This window comes from Miniopterus natalensis, chromosome 4, assembly GCF_054644295.1.
Source record: "Miniopterus natalensis isolate mMinNat1 chromosome 4, mMinNat1.hap1, whole genome shotgun sequence".
In the NCBI taxonomy this organism is placed as follows: domain Eukaryota; kingdom Metazoa; phylum Chordata; class Mammalia; order Chiroptera; family Miniopteridae; genus Miniopterus; species Miniopterus natalensis.
The window spans coordinates 7,349,774-7,367,148 of record NC_142084.1 but is presented as its reverse complement, the minus strand read 5'-3'; the positions used below and the strand labels follow the sequence as shown (position 1 = coordinate 7,367,148).

The following is a 17,375-nucleotide window of genomic DNA, read 5'->3' as shown; positions in this document are numbered from 1 at the left end:
AAATCAATTTTGCAGCCCTGGGTGGCTTAGTTGGTTGGAGCACCATCCCATACACCATAAAGGTTATGGGTTCTCTCCCCAGTCAGGGCGCATATATGGTAGGCAACTGATCAGTGTTTCTCCCTCACGCCACTGTATCTCCCTCCCCCTCCCCCCTTCCTCCTTTTCTCTAAATATGTCCTCAGGTGAGGATTAAAAAATAATCCATTTTGCAGAGAAGTAAATGTCTCAGATTTTTATGAACACTCTAAGGACCTCAGATGTTCGTACTTGCAGGTGAGAGTTGTGTGCATTTTCCCCTAGGAGTGAGCTGGAGCAGCTGCAGTGTAAGGTCCTGCAGGAGAGAGAGAAGTACCAGCAGTCCTCGCAGTCAAGCAAAGCAAAGTCAGCAGTGCCTTCTTTTAGTATAAACGACAAGTTTACATTAAATAGAGATGATGCCAGCTACAGCCTTATCTTAGAGGTGCAGACAGCCATAGATAACGTCTTAATACAGGTAAGCAAAACGTCTGATTTCTTTGTTGTTTGACAGGATCTATTTTACGCACCAGTCATACTTGCTAATTATTGAACGCTTTTAGTTTAGACAGTGATGTTTGTCTTTTAAATGTTATATGTAGTTTAGGTAGTACTTTTAAAGGCTTACTTAGCCTTCCATTTGATTACCAGTTTGCTCATAGATCATCTGAATTATAGCTTTACTTTTATTTATCCTGTACATATTAAACACAAGACTGAAGGACTCAAGTTTGAGGATGGGTCAGAAAGGATATTAAGTATTTTGTACTTCGGCTAATCTTTAGGAGAATCTTAACAGAGCTGGGACTTAGAAAACTCCAGAATTTAATACCCTTATTTGAACTTTTTTCTAAGTTTCAAATACTAAAATAATTAGCCTGCAGTACATCTTGCATTATCAGTTCTTACGTCGGTCATTAGGCAAACATGATAATCCTGAAGGTGAAATTTAAGGATAGTAACATACAACGTCATTCTTCAATATATTTAATCATTTTTTTCTTTAAGTTGGAAGATACTCAGGAAGTGGAAACGGGTGATAGTATGATGAATGGAGAACAAGCAGATGATAAAAAAAAAATCAGAAAATGAGAAAAGACTACGGGGAGGAAGAAGACAAGGTTTAAAAAGATGTAGGGGAGATCAGATTGTTAATCAAAACTTAAAGGGAGAAATCTTTAACCGTGCTGGCTGGGGCTGCCGCAGTGCAGTTTCAGGAGCACCATCTGCATAGGACACTGTAGGGCGGCGTGGTCCTGGAGACGGCCTCTGCGGGGGGCTGGGCGAAAGGTGCCGGGCTTGAGAAGTTCAGATTGGTGGTTACAGAGGAGTCACAGGGATGTGAAGCGCGGCACAGGGAATGCAGCCAGTAATACTGTAATAACTATGTACTGTGCCGGGTGGGTACTAGAAATATCAGGGGAACGCTTTGTAAAATGTATGGTTGTCTAGCCACTGTGCTGTGCACCTGAAACTAGTACAAAATAATACTGAATGTAAACTGTAATTGAAAAATTAAAGTAAGAAAAAAAAGAAACTGCCTTTCCAGAGGAGACCAAAAATTATCTTTCTGTGTTACAGCTGAATTTGAAATTGTTAAAAATGAACTGATATAGTAAGATTGGCCATATGATTATATGCTGCCTCTGGTAACATTTTTAGCATTGACACAGAGGGGAAGATTCTACTTTTAAGGAGATAGTAAGATGATACTCTATGACCTCCCATATTCCAAATTTAAAAAGAATGGGTCAGCGTAATATTTATTCTCTATTATATCTATTTTCTAGAAGGTACATATTATCAAATATAAATGAAGAGAATTCACACTCTCAGGTTTAGGGATGAACATGAGGAAAACCCTTAGAGGAAATAGGCTTTGAAAAAATGGTAGTTTTCCGTCTGAACCTTTTTTTTAATGTTGACTGTAGAGTGATGTTCCAATAGATTTACTTGACGTGGATAAAAATTCTGCTGTTGTCAGCTTCAGCAGCTGTGATTCTGAGGTGAGTAGAAATATAAAGAATTCTTAAGACACTTTCACTTCTATTTGATTTTGAATAAAGCCTACAGACACCACGAGGGTTCCATGTTTCTTCATCCATTTCTCCTATAATAACCTTTCCCTCAAAATCTGCTCCTGCTCTTTCTTTGTCCTCAGATAATCCAGAAACCGAGTGTTGTCCTAGATCCTTCCTTTGACCCGTGAAATCCAATTAGTCCCCAGCTCCTGCCAGTCCTTCCCCCGCTGTTCTACCTGTGCTCCGCTTCCTTCCCCTGCTGTTAGCCGTCTGGGCCCTCACCGTGCTTCTGGAACCGCTCGTTCCCTTTCCCTGTCGCCAGGATGGCCCCACTTCCCGCTGTGATGCACACTGTCAGACAGGTCTTCCTAAAATACAGACATCACTGTGTCATTTCTTTCTCAAAACCTTTCAGAGCTTCCTTGTTCCCTGTTGCACGTGAGTTTAGATTCCTCGCTGTGGCATAGAAACCTTTCCATGGTTCAGCTCTTGATTCCATCTCCACTAATCGGCCACAGCTGCTACTTTCCCTTCCACGAACATTAGCTCTGCCAAGCTGAAGTGCTTAATGTCTTGAAAGTACTGTACAGTTTTACACATTCCTGCATTTGAACATGATCTGTTCCTTTTGCCAGTCTTCCCTCACTTTTCCTGGGCTTGTTGAATCTTGCTTAATGCTCATGTAGCAGACATTTATTGAGCACATACTGTGTGCAGGGTACTGGGGATGAGATCCTCTCAGAGCGTTTGGCCCTACTAAACCGCTTGCAGACTAGCAGACTCCGAGCTGGTGTGGCTCCTGAAGGGAAGTTAGGCCTGCAGTGGCTGCAATGCAGAGCACGCCCGAGCAGGAGATGGTGACGAGTGGCAGGTAGTTCTACACATGAAAAAGGGAGGAGTACAAGGAGATAAAGAACAAAGTTGATACTATATTAGGGAATAACTTTCAATGTAATGTAATTTCATAGTAAAGCTTTTTTTCTTGATAAGAAATTATATAACAGTTGTGTTATATATGCTTTGTCATCCATTTGTGAATTAAAACAAAACATTAGGGCCTACATTTTTATCATTATTTAAAAAATCAAGTTAATATACACATAAAACCTTTCATTCCTAAATTACTATGAACGATTAACCTTATTTACATCACTCTGGATTCTTTGGAATGAGTGTTTCATACTAATTTAAAACCTGTTTTCTCGAATGATAGCTTTATAAAAACCTATGGAGATGTCAAGTATATACAAAAGTAGAAGAGTAGTAAAATTATCTTCATGTACTCACCACTTACTTCAAAATATGGTCAGTCCTATTTTATGCTATTTTAGTAGTTTAATATTTAATTTCAAGAAGTTACAATACTTGAAGTTACCACTGCAATTTAATTTAACAAACATGTATTGAATTCCTACAGTAAGCCATGTACTGTGCTACTTGGTGGAAATAGAGATGAGATATTTCTAAGTCCTCATAAGTATTTGTGAAAAGCAAAGCTATTCTGTACCAAACATTGATGTCTTTGTCTTTATTTTATAAACATTAGGAGTCGGTACTATCGGTTAAGTTTTTAGAAAACAGTATTTTGGAACATTGTTATAGAGTCTCAAGATGAAAAGAGCCTGAGCTTTAGAGTCAAAGATACAAATTTGAATTCTGGTTTCATTACTTAACTGGCTCTGGGGAAATTTACCCAACCCCTCATGCCTCAGTTTCTTCATTTGTTAAAACCTACATAGTAAAACCCCCATATAGGGCTGTTCGTAGGAGTAAGCAAAAAGCATTTAGCACAGTGCCACCCAAATGACAGGCGCTCAGTAAGCGTAACCATGTTGATGCTGTTTCTATTGCTAACAACACGGGCTCACCCTTTTCCTTCACTTTGAATACTTCCCAGGCCAATGACAACTTTCTTCTCGCCACCTACCGGTGCCAGGCAAATACCACAAGGCTGGAGCTCAAGGTAAAAGTGCTTGAAATTACCTTTACTTGAAAGTCTGTACTTTGTTTTTTATATTGGTATATCTTACAACATAAGGTATCATTTCTTTGCGTTAAATTTCTCCCTGAAATGAGTCATTTTGTAGTAATGACTTTGTAATGATCTCTTAGGTTTCAATTCAGCCTAGACCACTGTCTCTGCTATTATCACTTAACCAAGCACCTTCTCTAAAATTATCAGTTCTTAATTTCCTCTAACTGGAAGTTTGTTTTCTAATTTTCTATTATGGAAAGTTTCAAACATGTAAAAGCAGTGAGTCCAGCTTCTGCAGTGATGGACTTGTGGCAATCTCGTTTATACTCTCTGTACACTCCAAATCATTTCAAAGCAAATACAAGAGATTTTATCATTTCATTTGTAAATATTTTGATACATGTGTTTAAAAGGTAACTCTTTTTAAAATATATAACCATAAGACTGTTATCACACCTAAGAAAAATAAACAGTAATTCCTAAGTGTCATCAAATATTTGCTGTTCACATTTCACTGTTGTTTTTTAATCCTTACTTGTGAATATGTTTTATTGATTTTAGAGAGGGGAAGTGGGGAGAGAGAGAGAGAAATATCAATTAGTTGTCTCCCATATACTCCCTGACTGGTGCTTGAACCCAAAACCTAGGTATGTGCTCCAACTGGGAATCAAACCTGCAACCTTTTGGTGTACAGGATGACACTCTAGCCAGCTGAGCCACCTGTTCAGGGCGATTTTTTTTTTTTTGCAGTTTGATCCAGTCATGGTCCATATAAGGTCATTTGGTTGTTGAAGTATCTGAGAACTTGCCCTGTATTTTCCTACTACCTGGATTTTTCTGCTTGCATTCTGGCGATATCATTTATTCCTGTTTATACTAGAGAAAATCTTTTGAGGTATTTTGACAATTTAGTAACATAATTCTATAATTAAATATTGATTTTCATACACAGTTCTATTTTAGTTAATTTGTAATATGAGATTTTAAATTTTTTTATTTTTGATATATTTATGATCTAAAAATTGAGACTGTAATATTTTTCTAATCTTCTAAGACTCAGAGTGTGTGTTTTTTTTCCAAGAGAGATGCTGCTACACAGTTTTTTCACACCTGGTTAAGGAAGTTTCAGTGAAATGTAATTTTTTTCTGAGCAACTTACTTTAGTCCACATAAGTCCCCTTTCATGTATTTTGAAAGAAAAATTGAAAACTGGGATATGTTTATTACTAAAGGAATATATTTAAGCATATTTTATGTGAGCTAATTAAACATTTAAAATTACATTTTTACTGAGCAAGATGGTGCCAGTTAATTTGAAAGTAGGCCTAAAAAAATGCACACGTGATAATTGAATGGTGGGTTATATAGCTACGTAACTCATTCCAAGGAATATTAGCTGGGACAAAGAACGAGTCCATATATTCCTGGTTATGGAGCGGAGTCCATGAAAATCACAAAATACAGATAAAATCCCTATATATGTATATATATATTATTTATAATGATATAAATATGAAGAGAGGTGTGTGAAGAAACTCACCTGTCTGGTTTGATAGGTTACACAGCAGGGCAAGGCTTCAGTCAGACGGGAGTGGTGGGGAGGTGAAAGTATTAGGACAGGCAGTGATAAAGGAAAATGTGATTCTTAGAAGCAAAAACAAAGATGTTTATGATATAAATAAAACTTATTTATGTGAAATTATGTATTTGTTTTTGTACCTCTGCATAGAGAGATGTAGGAAAGTATGACTATCAAAATAGCAGTAGTGTCACCTCTGGGTGGTAGGGTTTCAGGTTACTTGTATGTTCATTCTAGTTTTTCTTTCTTGTTAGGATGCTTTAAATAATGAATATGAATTATGTAGCCCGAGAAGACATTATGACCTTTTATTGTGGAAAAATTATGTGCAGCTTCCCCTTTAAGGGCATGTGTAAGCTTACCCTTTAAAAAGAAACCCTATATAGCTTTATCAGATCTATTTTTTATTTTCTTTCAGTGTTTTTATTCTTTATTATTTTTTTCCCTTTTATCTTTCCTGTCTTCCCACTCAGAGCAATATTTGCAGTGTAACATTTGCAAAAACTCTTGCTTTAAACTTGTGTTTACATTTCCCATTGAGGTAAAACGTGAATTTTTTTTTTCCCCTCACATGCCGGGAAAATTGTAAGTTAAAATATCAGATTAGAGAAGCTATCTTTGTAATACAAGAGAGAGTACAATCACTGCATGGATTTCAACAGGGAGGAGCTGAAAGGGGGCAGGAGGGAGAAGCTGGCAGCTTTCCAGCTGTTCTAGGATTAGGTCTTCACAGTTTAGTGAATTACTGTTTTCTGTTAACTGTTTTTGAACTCTCAGGATAGCCAACCAGCCATATTCAAAATAGCTCAAAAGAATTTCCTCATCTAAATATGTCATAATAGATTATGGGTCTGCTTCTCTATTTTCATGGAAAATCAAGAGTTAAGTTCTTGGGAACATTTTTTTCCTGTCAGTAGATTTTTATAACAACAGCTTTATGCTATTGTACCCCCATTTCTGAGAAAATAAAATATTCCATATAAATTTTATTTGAAAAACTCATCCCTTCAACAAGAATGTCTAAACTCTAACCATTTTCCTGTGAATATTATAAAGTACAGCGTGCGCCTGCGTTTTTAAATATGGTAGGGTAGTGTGTGAGAGAGTGTGTCTTTTGGAATGCCCTAGCATTGCTAAATGTAGGCAGATCAGCTGGAAATATGTGGTGGGGTAACTTTTATAGATGAGTTAATTTTGCTTTCCACTGCCAAAGTCTTTTAAAATCTTCCTTCCCTCTGGTGATTGAAAATTAGTTGATTGATAGAATGTCGTTATTTCCTTCAAAATATGACGGGAGAGACTGAGGCGAAGCTGCCATTGCTGGGTGATTCTCACGCTCTCCTTTTCGTGTTGTCAGGTTCGCTCGATCGAAGGCCAGTATGGCGCACTGCAAGCATACGTGACCCCAAGAATTCAACCCAAAACCTGCCAGGTCCGCCAGCACCTTATCAAACCCCTTTCCCTCCATCAGAGAACTCACTGCATTGATCAGGACAGGTAGGAGAAAGGAGGGAGCCGTTTATTTTTAGGATATGACATAATGCAGGTAAACTTGCCTTTGATTTTTTAAAACATGTTTTTATTGATGTTTTGGAGAAAGAGAAAGGGAGAGGGAGGGAGAGAGAGACATCAGTGTGAGAGAGAAGCATCGATTGGTTGCCTCCTGCACCGTCTCAACCAGAGAACCAGCTCGAAACCTGCGTATGTGCCCTGACTGGGGATCGAACCGGCGACCTGTTGTTGCACAGGATGATGCTCCAACCCACTGAGCCACACTGGCCAGGGCAGCTTGCCTTTAATTTTTATAGTGTAAATTCTGGTAGGTATTTGTACATTTTTTTTTTTTTTTTAAATAGATCTTTATTGATTTCAGAGAAAGGAAAGGCGAGGGAGAGAGAGAGATAGAAACATCAATGATGAGAGAGTCATTGATGGAGCCCGTAACCCGGGCATGTGCCCTGACCGGGAATCGAACCCCAATCGCCTGGATCCCAGGTCGACGCTCAACCGCTGAGCCACGCCCGGCCGGGCAGTATTTGTACATTTTAACTTAAATGCTATGGATTAATATTTCTCATTGATGTTAGTCTTTGTCTTCTTTCAGAAACTGGTTTGAGCTGGATTGTTCTGTCTTTCACATAGACTACCATTGTGAGATCAATAGAATAACACTCTCAAATTGCATGTGTTTAGCATGTGTAGTCTCTGTTATTTCTGACTTTCATCTAATTTAAACATCCTCCTGTTTGTAGTTTTTTGCTTTCTTCCTGAAGATGAGATGGCTTAAATGAAGGAGGAAGGAAAGAAATTAATTATTGAGTACTTCCCTGTGCCATGCATTGTTTTAGGGGCTTAGGTATCATTTAAGTCTTAAAAGACAGGTAGTAATGTCTTCCTTTTACAAATGAGAAATGGATACTTGGAAAAGAAATAAATTGCTGACATAAGAAACAGAGCTATAATTTGTTAATGGTGGTAGCCTGGTGTACCGGAAAGAACAGCAAACAGGGAATCAAGAGGCTCAGATTATAATCTTGTATCTGTTCCCCACGACTTTGGGGGGAAAACTTAATCTCTCTGGACTTTAGTTTTCTCGTCTGCAAATGAGAGGGTGGTCTGGATGATCTCAAAAGGCCTTCTAGTTTTAGGTTCCTGAATTCTCTATCTTCTTAAAATTCCTCTGAGCCTTTAATTTCACAGACTTTATATTTTTAACTCTGTGTAATTATTCATTTGACTTATTTAAAATCTACTTGATATATTTTACTCCCGTGTGTGTTTGTGTGTTCCCGCGATTTTGCAAGATAGAAAGTATCATTCCACATCCCTGCAAGACAGAAGGTATTGCTCCCTGACTGGCCCAGGCGCTCACAGCTAGTGAGTCCTGGAGCAGGGTTTCAGTCCATGTACGTCTCACTCAGAAGCCCAATTCTCTGCCTGCACATATGCTGACTGTTACCCTAAGGAGATTCTTGTATAAGTATGTTTAGGTAGTTTGTGTAGTAGAAATACTAGATGAACCTTTAAAAAGTGAAATCTACCTGAGTAAACTGAACTTTATGTGTAAAGCATGTTATAATGAAAACAAGCTATTTGTGTCACTTAACTGAATATTAAAAGCAGAGGTATGGATAAGCACTCTTTTTTCCCCCCATGAAATCTGATGGGTGAGATTAATCTGAGAAAAATTAAATGGGTACTTTTGTATTTGTTTAGCTGCTATTGAAAATTCTGTTTGTTAAAGTGTTGTGTACATATAACACCTCCACATATTTTGTATTTCCATGCAAATGTGCACCTCTGCTGTGAATTACAGACCCATGAATACACTGACTTTAACAGGCCAGTTCAGTTTTGCGGAAGTTCACTCCTGGGTGGTGTTTTGCCTTCCTGAAGTTCCTGAGAAGCCTCCAGCAGGAGAATGTGTGACATTTTACTTCCAGAACACCTTCCTGGACACACAACTGGAAAGTACCTACAGGTAATACAACCCATTACCGGTTCACAAATGTTCTGATCTAAATGGAGCTTCTACATTTTCTTTTGTTTTAGAGCAGGAATAATTTGTAAATAATAGAATTGAAACGTATACTGTTCAAGAGAATCTATTGAAAAACAAGTGGAATTAATGAGTTTTTAAAAACAATTGAATAAAGATGAATATGAAAGATCAATACATTTCCCATTCCCAACAATAACCAGTTAGAAAATAAATTGTTTAAAACAACCCTTTCACAGTAGCAGTAACAGTAACAAAATGTCCGTATAAAAGCTGTAGGAACAGTCTTTATTAGAAATATGCAGAAGCGCCCTGGCCAGGTTGCTCAGCTGGTTAGAGGGTCATCCCAATAAGCCAGGGTTTGATTCCTGGTCAGGGCACTACAAGAATCAGTCACTGATGCATAAACGAGGGGAACAACAAATCGATGTTTCCATCTTTCTCTCTCCTTTCCTCTTATTATTTAAAAGCAATAAATAAAATTTTAGAAAGTTACATGAAGAAACTTTAAAATTTTATTGACATAAAAGACTTGATTCAATAGAGTAATGTATTCTGTAGTCCTTAATATGAAGACATTGTAAACTTGGCAGTCCTCCCCAAATTGATTCGAACATTAGCCTAATTCCAGTAAAAATTCCAACTGAATTTCTTCATGCAAAAAATTGGAACTGACGCAGAACTTCAGAGCTGAGGACATGCAGGCTTTTGAAGCCTCGTGCTCTGAGGTGGAGGCCGCTAGTTGCAGCCCTTGCCTTCCCTCCTGTCCACTCGGCTCCCGCAGCTTGTTTCGAGTTCAGAAGGGCCTAAACTCCCCTCCGCGCCCGCGCCCAGGGTGCAGCCGCTTCCTTCTCTAGGGCCGGTTTCTCCGCTCTGCTCCCAGCCCACACCCTCCCGCTGCTTCAGGGTCGTTGCCTTCTCATTCCCACTTCATCTGTAGGTTGTTTTTTGTTTGTTTGATCTTTTGTTGTTTTAATTTTGTGTTATTTGGAGGGGACTGGGCTGCTTATCCTCTCTCTGTCTCGGTCTCCTGGGGTCCTTTGCCTGAGCAGATTACTGAAGAATCCTGCGCCCTGCTTCCAGCTGAGACTTTACTATGCTAATTCTGGAAAAGGCAGTGAACACATCATTTCACCTCAAAATGCGCCTTTTAGAACCTAGAGCTCTCCGGAAATCTAATAGGTTTCAGGATCAGTCCTAGGGAGCTGTTTCCTGTATCTTCCAGGGAACTTACCTGTGTCCAAACCTGGAATACGACTCCTGTTTTGAAGTGCTACAGTGACCCCCGACCTCAGTGGTAGCCCACAGCTGGACGGGCCCGCACACCGTGCGGTTTAGGGCTCGCCGTGCCCTTGACTCTTCCTTCCTCCCCAGTGGAAGCTCTGCCTGCTCTTCAGGGACCAGCGCAGTGACTGCGTTTTTAGGCCTTTCGTGATTCTCTTCTCTGTTCCCATAGCATTTTATTCCTACTTGCCTTAGGTGTTGTATTATTTTTTTGAAGTACATGACTATGTAAGCTTTTAGCTCTAAATTAAACTAAGCTCCTCATGGGCAGAGTCTGTTCCTTTTTATTTTATTTTAATTATTTATTTTTATTGATTTTAGAGAGGGAGGGAAAGGGGGAGAGGGAAAGAGAGGGGGAGAGACATCAATTTGCTGCTCCACTTACTTGTGCATCGTTGGTTGATTCTTGTATGTACCCTAACCCGGGATAGAACCTGCAACCTTGGCATATCAGAGACGATGCTCTAACCAACTGAGCTACCAGGCCAGGGCTAGAGTCTACTTCTTAATTACCTTTGTGTGTATCCTCCAAGTACCTAACACGTGGCTTTGAACATAATGGTGCTCAATAAATGTTAGGTATCTGAATAAAATACATATATGTGGGGAAGTACAGAAGCATGTGCTCTGGAGGCAGACCTACCTCAGTGTGAATCTTGGTTCTGACTCACCAACTTTTGATCTTAGCTAGATTACTTTACTCGTTGAGCTTTATTCTTCTGAGGAATGGAAATAATAGCACTTACTCATTGAATTGTGATGATTAAAAGAAGATAAGTCATGTAAGTCATTGCACAGTTGTCAGGTACTAGGTGTTTAACATTAAACATCATCAGTTAAAATTAAAGGCTAGTGAAAAACCTCATGACTTCTAAAATATAATTGGGATCAAAGTAGTAAGTATGTATTACTCATCTTTCTAGAGGAAAGAAATCAGTATTTGCCTATATAAACTGTGTGTGTGTATAAAAACCAAACCAAAAGGCAACATTGAATACATGAAAAATGGTATATGTTAATCGGGAAACTTTTGGTCATCAGAAAAAGGAACCAAACACAAAGAGGCTTAACCAAGTAAAAGGAATTTATCGGCTCCTACAACTTACAAGTACAGCAGTTCTCGGCCTAAGGACAGCTGATCAGTGGCTTAAGTAATGTCATCAAGACTTGATTTCTTTCCATTGCTCAGCTCTGTTTTTGTCTTTTCTTGCCTTTCCTGTGTAGTGTCATGGTGGCCACCAGAAGCGCCACCCAGCTTTATATCCTGTCAGCTACCATAGAGCCTCTCTCTCCCACTGGTTCCAGTAAAAAAAATAGTCCCAGGATTTAGTATCATTGTTGAGTATCATTGAGAACCACTGTGGTCAGTGGTCTGGAACACACTGTTAAATGCTTCCCCCTGAAGTCCCAGAAATGGGGTTGAGGCAAGTGCTGGTGGATTGAGAAGGGTGAGAGAAGTGGGGGGGTTCTCTAAAGAAAAGGGTCCTCTGACCATAAGAAGTGGCAGTGGATGCTAGGCATGAAAAAACAGATGTTACCCTTGGGTTTGATATCAGCTTTAGGATGAAGCATATAGTCATGCTCTAATTTATGTGAGTCCATCAAAGAAAATGTACTTATATGTAAGTAAGCAACTCTGTATTTTATATACATAAGGGGTTAGCTATTGAGAATTTTATTAGTGAAAATGATAAGCTGTTTTAAATGAAGGACATACAAATTGGCATATCTTTAGGAGGCCTATATCTAACATCTTTTGTTAAGTTTTACAAGTATGTTCAAAACTTGAATTAATATAGCAGTAAAAGGTTACACATTTAAAAATGCTTTATATTAATAATGAGATGTGTATATAAAGAAATCTAAAATCAAATGAAATCTAAACACTAGTTACTAGTTACAAAATATGTATTTACTGGGTGTATTTCCTTCTAAAGCTGTTCTCTTACAAATATATATTAATTTTGTAGAAAAGGAGAAGGAGTTTTTAAATCTGACAACATTTCTACTATATCCATCCTAAAAGATGTGCTCTCTAAAGAAGCTACAAAAAAGAAAATTAACCTCAACATATCATATGGTAAAAAAGAAAAATGAATCTTTTTTTAATGGTGTTTGGTTTTTTGTTTGTTTGTTTGTTTTTTGGTTGTTGTTACAATAAGAATATTTCTGATCAAAATGACTTTCTATTTGTGCCTGGCTCAACTCCTTTTAGAGATCAATGAAGTGTCGGTAAAACACACTCTAGAGCTAATCCACCCAAAGCTGGAGTACCAGTTGCTTTTGGCTAAGAAAGTGCAGTTAATTGATGCTCTAAAAGTAAGTGTATGTGTCATGGACTCGTTCTCATTATTTTATTGTGATAGGATTTCTAAAATGGTATAAAGACTTTAAAGTTACATTGAACTGAAATTTAAATGTTATGTTCCTTCTGTTTTTAATTTAAGGAATTGCAGGTCCATGAAGGAAATACAGACTTTCTGATACCAGAATACCGCTGTATTCTAGAAGAGGCAGATCACCTACAGGAAGAATACAAAAAGCAACCTGCACATCTTGAAAGGCTCTATGGTTAGTGGACTATTCCAGAATATTTTGCCATAGTTCCTTTCTCCTGGCTATTCCAGAGAAGCTACACAGAGGAGGCAGGCAGGTTATGGCAGTTATGAACCTGTGACAGCCAATTTGTTGCTTACCATATTTATTTTGTCAAGATCATTTTAATATTTAATATTTTTACTGGATAAAATGCAAGTAAAATTAAGAAGTAAAATAAGCTCAATGCAGTGGATTTATATATGTGAAGAAACCTTTCCAGCGTGGCTCAGTAGTTGTGGGCTCAATCCCCAGTTGGGGACATGCAGGAGGCAGCTGACCAGTGACTCTCTCATCATTGATGTTTCTGTCTCTCTCTCTCTCCCTCTCCCTTCCTCCCTCTGAAATCAATAAAAACATAGTTTTTAAAAAAAGAAAGAAACCTGGTGTGAAATGAAAAAAATCTATGAAGCATTAAAATTTAGGCTATATTTCACACCGGTAACTTTCAGGTTTTGTTGCTATTGTGAAAATCAACCTGCAGCATTTAATATTTTTTAGCAAGGGATATAATATTTAATAAGGGATATATAGGTGCTGTGTCAAACCAAAACTCATTTTGCTTTGGTGGTAGAAGTTGGGTGTTTCACAAATTATATTGAAAGAGAGGGAGAGCAGGAGGGAAGGAACAGCTTAAGAAAAACTTTTGTTTTGCAATCTTTACATGAGACCTGTTGTGCATAGCACACCTATTTACTTACAGCATCTTCATAATCAGGTAGGATATTTAATCCTTACAATGGCTCTGCAAGGTAGATGATGTCATCTCCATGTTTCACATTTTTTAATGTGAAATCTGAGACTAATGAATCGACTGTAACATGGGTGGGTAGTGGCAAAGCCTGCAGAAGCTCCTCACCCCAAGTGCATGCTTTTGCGCTATTTCAAGTCTTCTGTAGAGTTAATTGCTATCATCGGTCAACATTGATCCTTCAGCCTGCGTAATGAATTTCTTATTTTATACCAGAGACTTGCTCACAACTGTGATGATAATATCTAATACTGTATCTTAGTATTTGCTATATGGCAAGCACATGATCTCTTATCCTGACAGCAACTTAGAAGATTTGTGGTGTAGAACCACCATCTCTCCTCACCGATTCCAAAATCTAGAAAGCTTTGAAAATCAAAGCTGTTTCCATAAATAATTTTGCATCAAACCTGACTTGGTCTGAATTAACTTAATGACAGAAACCTCACTTAAACTGACATGAGGTGTTTTATAGTCTTTTTTTTTTATCGCGCTTAGTGTGGTTTACCCATGAGTTTTGTTGCAGAAGTATTGCTCTGTTTTGTTATCAAAAGCTGCCACTCACTCACCTTGGGTGTGATGCCATGTATGCATATTTTTCTGAACTGAAAAATTCTGAAAGGCCTCTCGCATCTAGGGTTTTGGATAAAGGGTTGACAAGTTGAATTATTTCCATTGTACATATGAGAGAACTTAAAGGTGAAATAATTTGCCCAGGTCTCTGAACCTAGAAATATTTGCCTTCAAGCCACATTCCAAGAATAGTCAACATATAGATGGAATATATATATATATTTTTTTAAATCCTCACCAGAGGATATTTTTTCCATTGCTTTTCAGCTTTTCAAAGAGAGTGGAAGGGGGAGAAAGAGAGAGAAACATCAATTTGAGAGAGACACATTGATTGGTTGCCTGCTGCACATGCCCCAACCAGGGCTGGGGATGGAACCTGCAACTGAGGTACGCGCCCTTGGCTGGAATTGAACCCAGGACCCTTTAGTCTGCAGGCCGACGCTCTAACCACTGAGCAAAACTGGCTAGGGCTAGATAGAATATTTTAATCTAAATAAGCCTGTTGAGAACAGAATCTCTGCACTATGTCAAATGGTCAGCCTGTTATGAAATTCGAACTTGCGATGTCATGTATACCGAGAGCAGTTCAGAACTCGTCAGCAGTTGATTGCCTGAATTAATAGCTATAACCAGTTGTTAAGAGGGTTATTAGCCAAATGACTTATATTTTGAAACTTGCCTTAAAATCTCCCCAAAATAAATATTTTTTAAAGCATCAATCACTTTAGGTTTGTGTATAAATAATGGAATTACAGGTGATTAGGAAAAGATTACCAAGCAGTCATTTAGTTTCATTAAATACTGTCATTAATTAGAACTAATCAATAACAGGAAATTAACATTTTCTTTATAGGCATGATCACCGATCTTTTTATAGATAAGTTCAAGTTCAAAGGCACCAATGTAAAAACCAAAGTACCTCTTTTACTGGAAATTCTGGACAGTTATGACCAAAATGCATTGATTGCTTTCTTTGATGCTGCATGAAATATAAACAAGGTAAAGTTCCAGAGAAGTTGTCTCTTTAGACAAAATTGTTAAAGCAAAATTACAAGCTAACTGTACATACTTTTATTTCAAATACTTTTAAATATTATCTAAAAATATTTGAGATATGACTTTCTAAAATAATGCTTCTATATCTTTTGACGCATGCAAACTTTTAAAAATAAATAGCATTTTTATTTTTAAATACAAGTGGAATGATTATAAGGGATTTTAATTAATTTTTTGTAAGTGGTGTTTTAACTTTTATGTTGAAAAATAATATTTGGAAAATAAAAATACACAGTGTGGGACTAAAGTAGGTTTACAGTTCATATGGGAAATTACAATAATTAATGCAATAATAAACAATACAAGAATAAATTCTGTTTTGTATACTCACAACTATAAACCTACTTTTGCCCCACTCTGTATTTAAATACTTAAGAAGCTACTCCCACACAGTATATGTATAAACTGCTTCAATTTTCAGAATGTATTTACATTTGTAACTCATTTGACTTTCACAACATATAGTATTTTGCCAAATCATATAACAAAACTGATTTTCACTGAGGTTAAGTGATAAAGAGGACATGCTATTATTTTATAAAGCTGAGACTAGAACCCACATCCTGGTGCCTGGCTTGTGTCCTGGTTATTATGTATGTTGTCAGCCAGTGGTAGTAACCTACCATTTATTTTTGCCAGGAGTTGAGATTGATTTGCAACTGATTTCACTTTTTCTTGATAATGAGCATTGTGACTGGGCTCAGTTTGTGGAATGCTTGAGGTGGCTCAGGGGTATAAATTGTGGACAGGGAAATGAGCAGAGCTTGCACAGATAGAGGGATGGGGTGATTTTAAGGTGATGTTCTGTAACCAGTAGGGCTACTGAGTGTCCATGTAAATATTGCAGGAACAGTAATGGCTTCATAGATTTTCCTGCACTAGCATCCACTCATTTCCTTGATACCATGTGTGAAGGGAAATAAGACTTTAAGGCTATGGGTATTTTGTTCACTAATCTTAATTCATATTTATTCATATTTGGGGGAATATTGTATTTAAAGATTGCTTTAAAATGGCATAAAGATAATAATGGAAAATAAGCTATGTTTTTAAGAAGGGCACACATGAATTTGTCAGAAAACAAATGCTTCTTAATTATATGCCATTATAAATATTAGTTATGTGCAAGCCTTGTGTATTAAATGTGAAAATTTGTTAAAGGGACATACTGCTAAGAGAGTTTTATTTTAATAAGGTAATATATTTTATTATATTCAAACAACCTTCATTTCTAAGTGAAACAATTATGTGTAAGTCACTGGCATGTGACTGGGTGCCTTTTATTGGCTGCTACAGCTTGGGGAAAACAGGTAAGAATTACTGACCGTCTAGTTGGATTTCTTGTAGTACATTACTATTTGTTATATATATCAGTAGTTCAAGGTGGCACCTCAAATTAATGGCATCTTCATTAGGAAAAATGAAAAGCCTAAGACCAAAGAAATACCTAAATGGTAGATGACATTATAGTCTGCCACCTGAGAGTCTGCTACAACGTGAGCATAGTTTAAACGACTTGTGCACGATATTTAACCCTAACGACAACCACGTGACATGTAGTAATGAACGGACGAGAAAACGGAATGGGAGACATTGAGTAACATGACCCGGACCAGCGGCCGGTGCGTGGCCGGGCCCGACTTTAGGCCTTGGAAACAAACCGGTCAGGCGACCTGGCGGCCCGGCTGACTGCTGGGAAGGAGCCAGGTCCTAGTGGCGCAGCCCTGGCCCCAGCCCGGCCCGGCCCGCTCCGTTTAAAGGCCGCCTAAAGCCGGGCCCCGCCTCCCGCCCGCGCAGCCCTTGTTCTCCCGCCCGCGCCCACCTCGCCCCGCCCCGCCCCGCTCTCCTGCCGGCGCCGCGGCCTTCGCTCGCCGGCGCCGTGTCGCGCGGGTGACGTCATGGGCGTCGGCCCTTTCCATTGGTCCATTTCAATAGTCGCGGGACACTTGAACTGCACGAACAGCCGCCGCCCCGGCGGGCTGCTCGCTTGCTCTCTGGGTGCCTCTGACCCTCCACGCCCGGCG

At 38.5% G+C, this 17,375-nt stretch overlaps 1 protein-coding gene across 1 annotated transcript in view; it reads left to right on the top strand.

Annotated features, from left to right (window-relative positions):
• BBS7 (Bardet-Biedl syndrome 7) overlaps positions 1-17,181 on the top strand; it is a 38,391-nt gene extending 21,210 nt beyond the window's left edge. The window contains exons 11-19 of the mRNA XM_016201536.2: positions 304-496; positions 1,950-2,024; positions 3,937-4,002; positions 6,951-7,090; positions 8,910-9,074; positions 12,347-12,456; positions 12,592-12,695; positions 12,824-12,947; positions 15,149-17,181. Coding sequence (XP_016057022.2) covers positions 304-496; positions 1,950-2,024; positions 3,937-4,002; positions 6,951-7,090; positions 8,910-9,074; positions 12,347-12,456; positions 12,592-12,695; positions 12,824-12,947; positions 15,149-15,282 — 1,111 coding nt within the window. The 3' untranslated portion in view covers positions 15,283-17,181. The remainder of the gene's footprint in view (positions 1-303; positions 497-1,949; positions 2,025-3,936; positions 4,003-6,950; positions 7,091-8,909; positions 9,075-12,346; positions 12,457-12,591; positions 12,696-12,823; positions 12,948-15,148) is intronic.
• Positions 17,182-17,375: the final 194 nt, after the last annotated feature.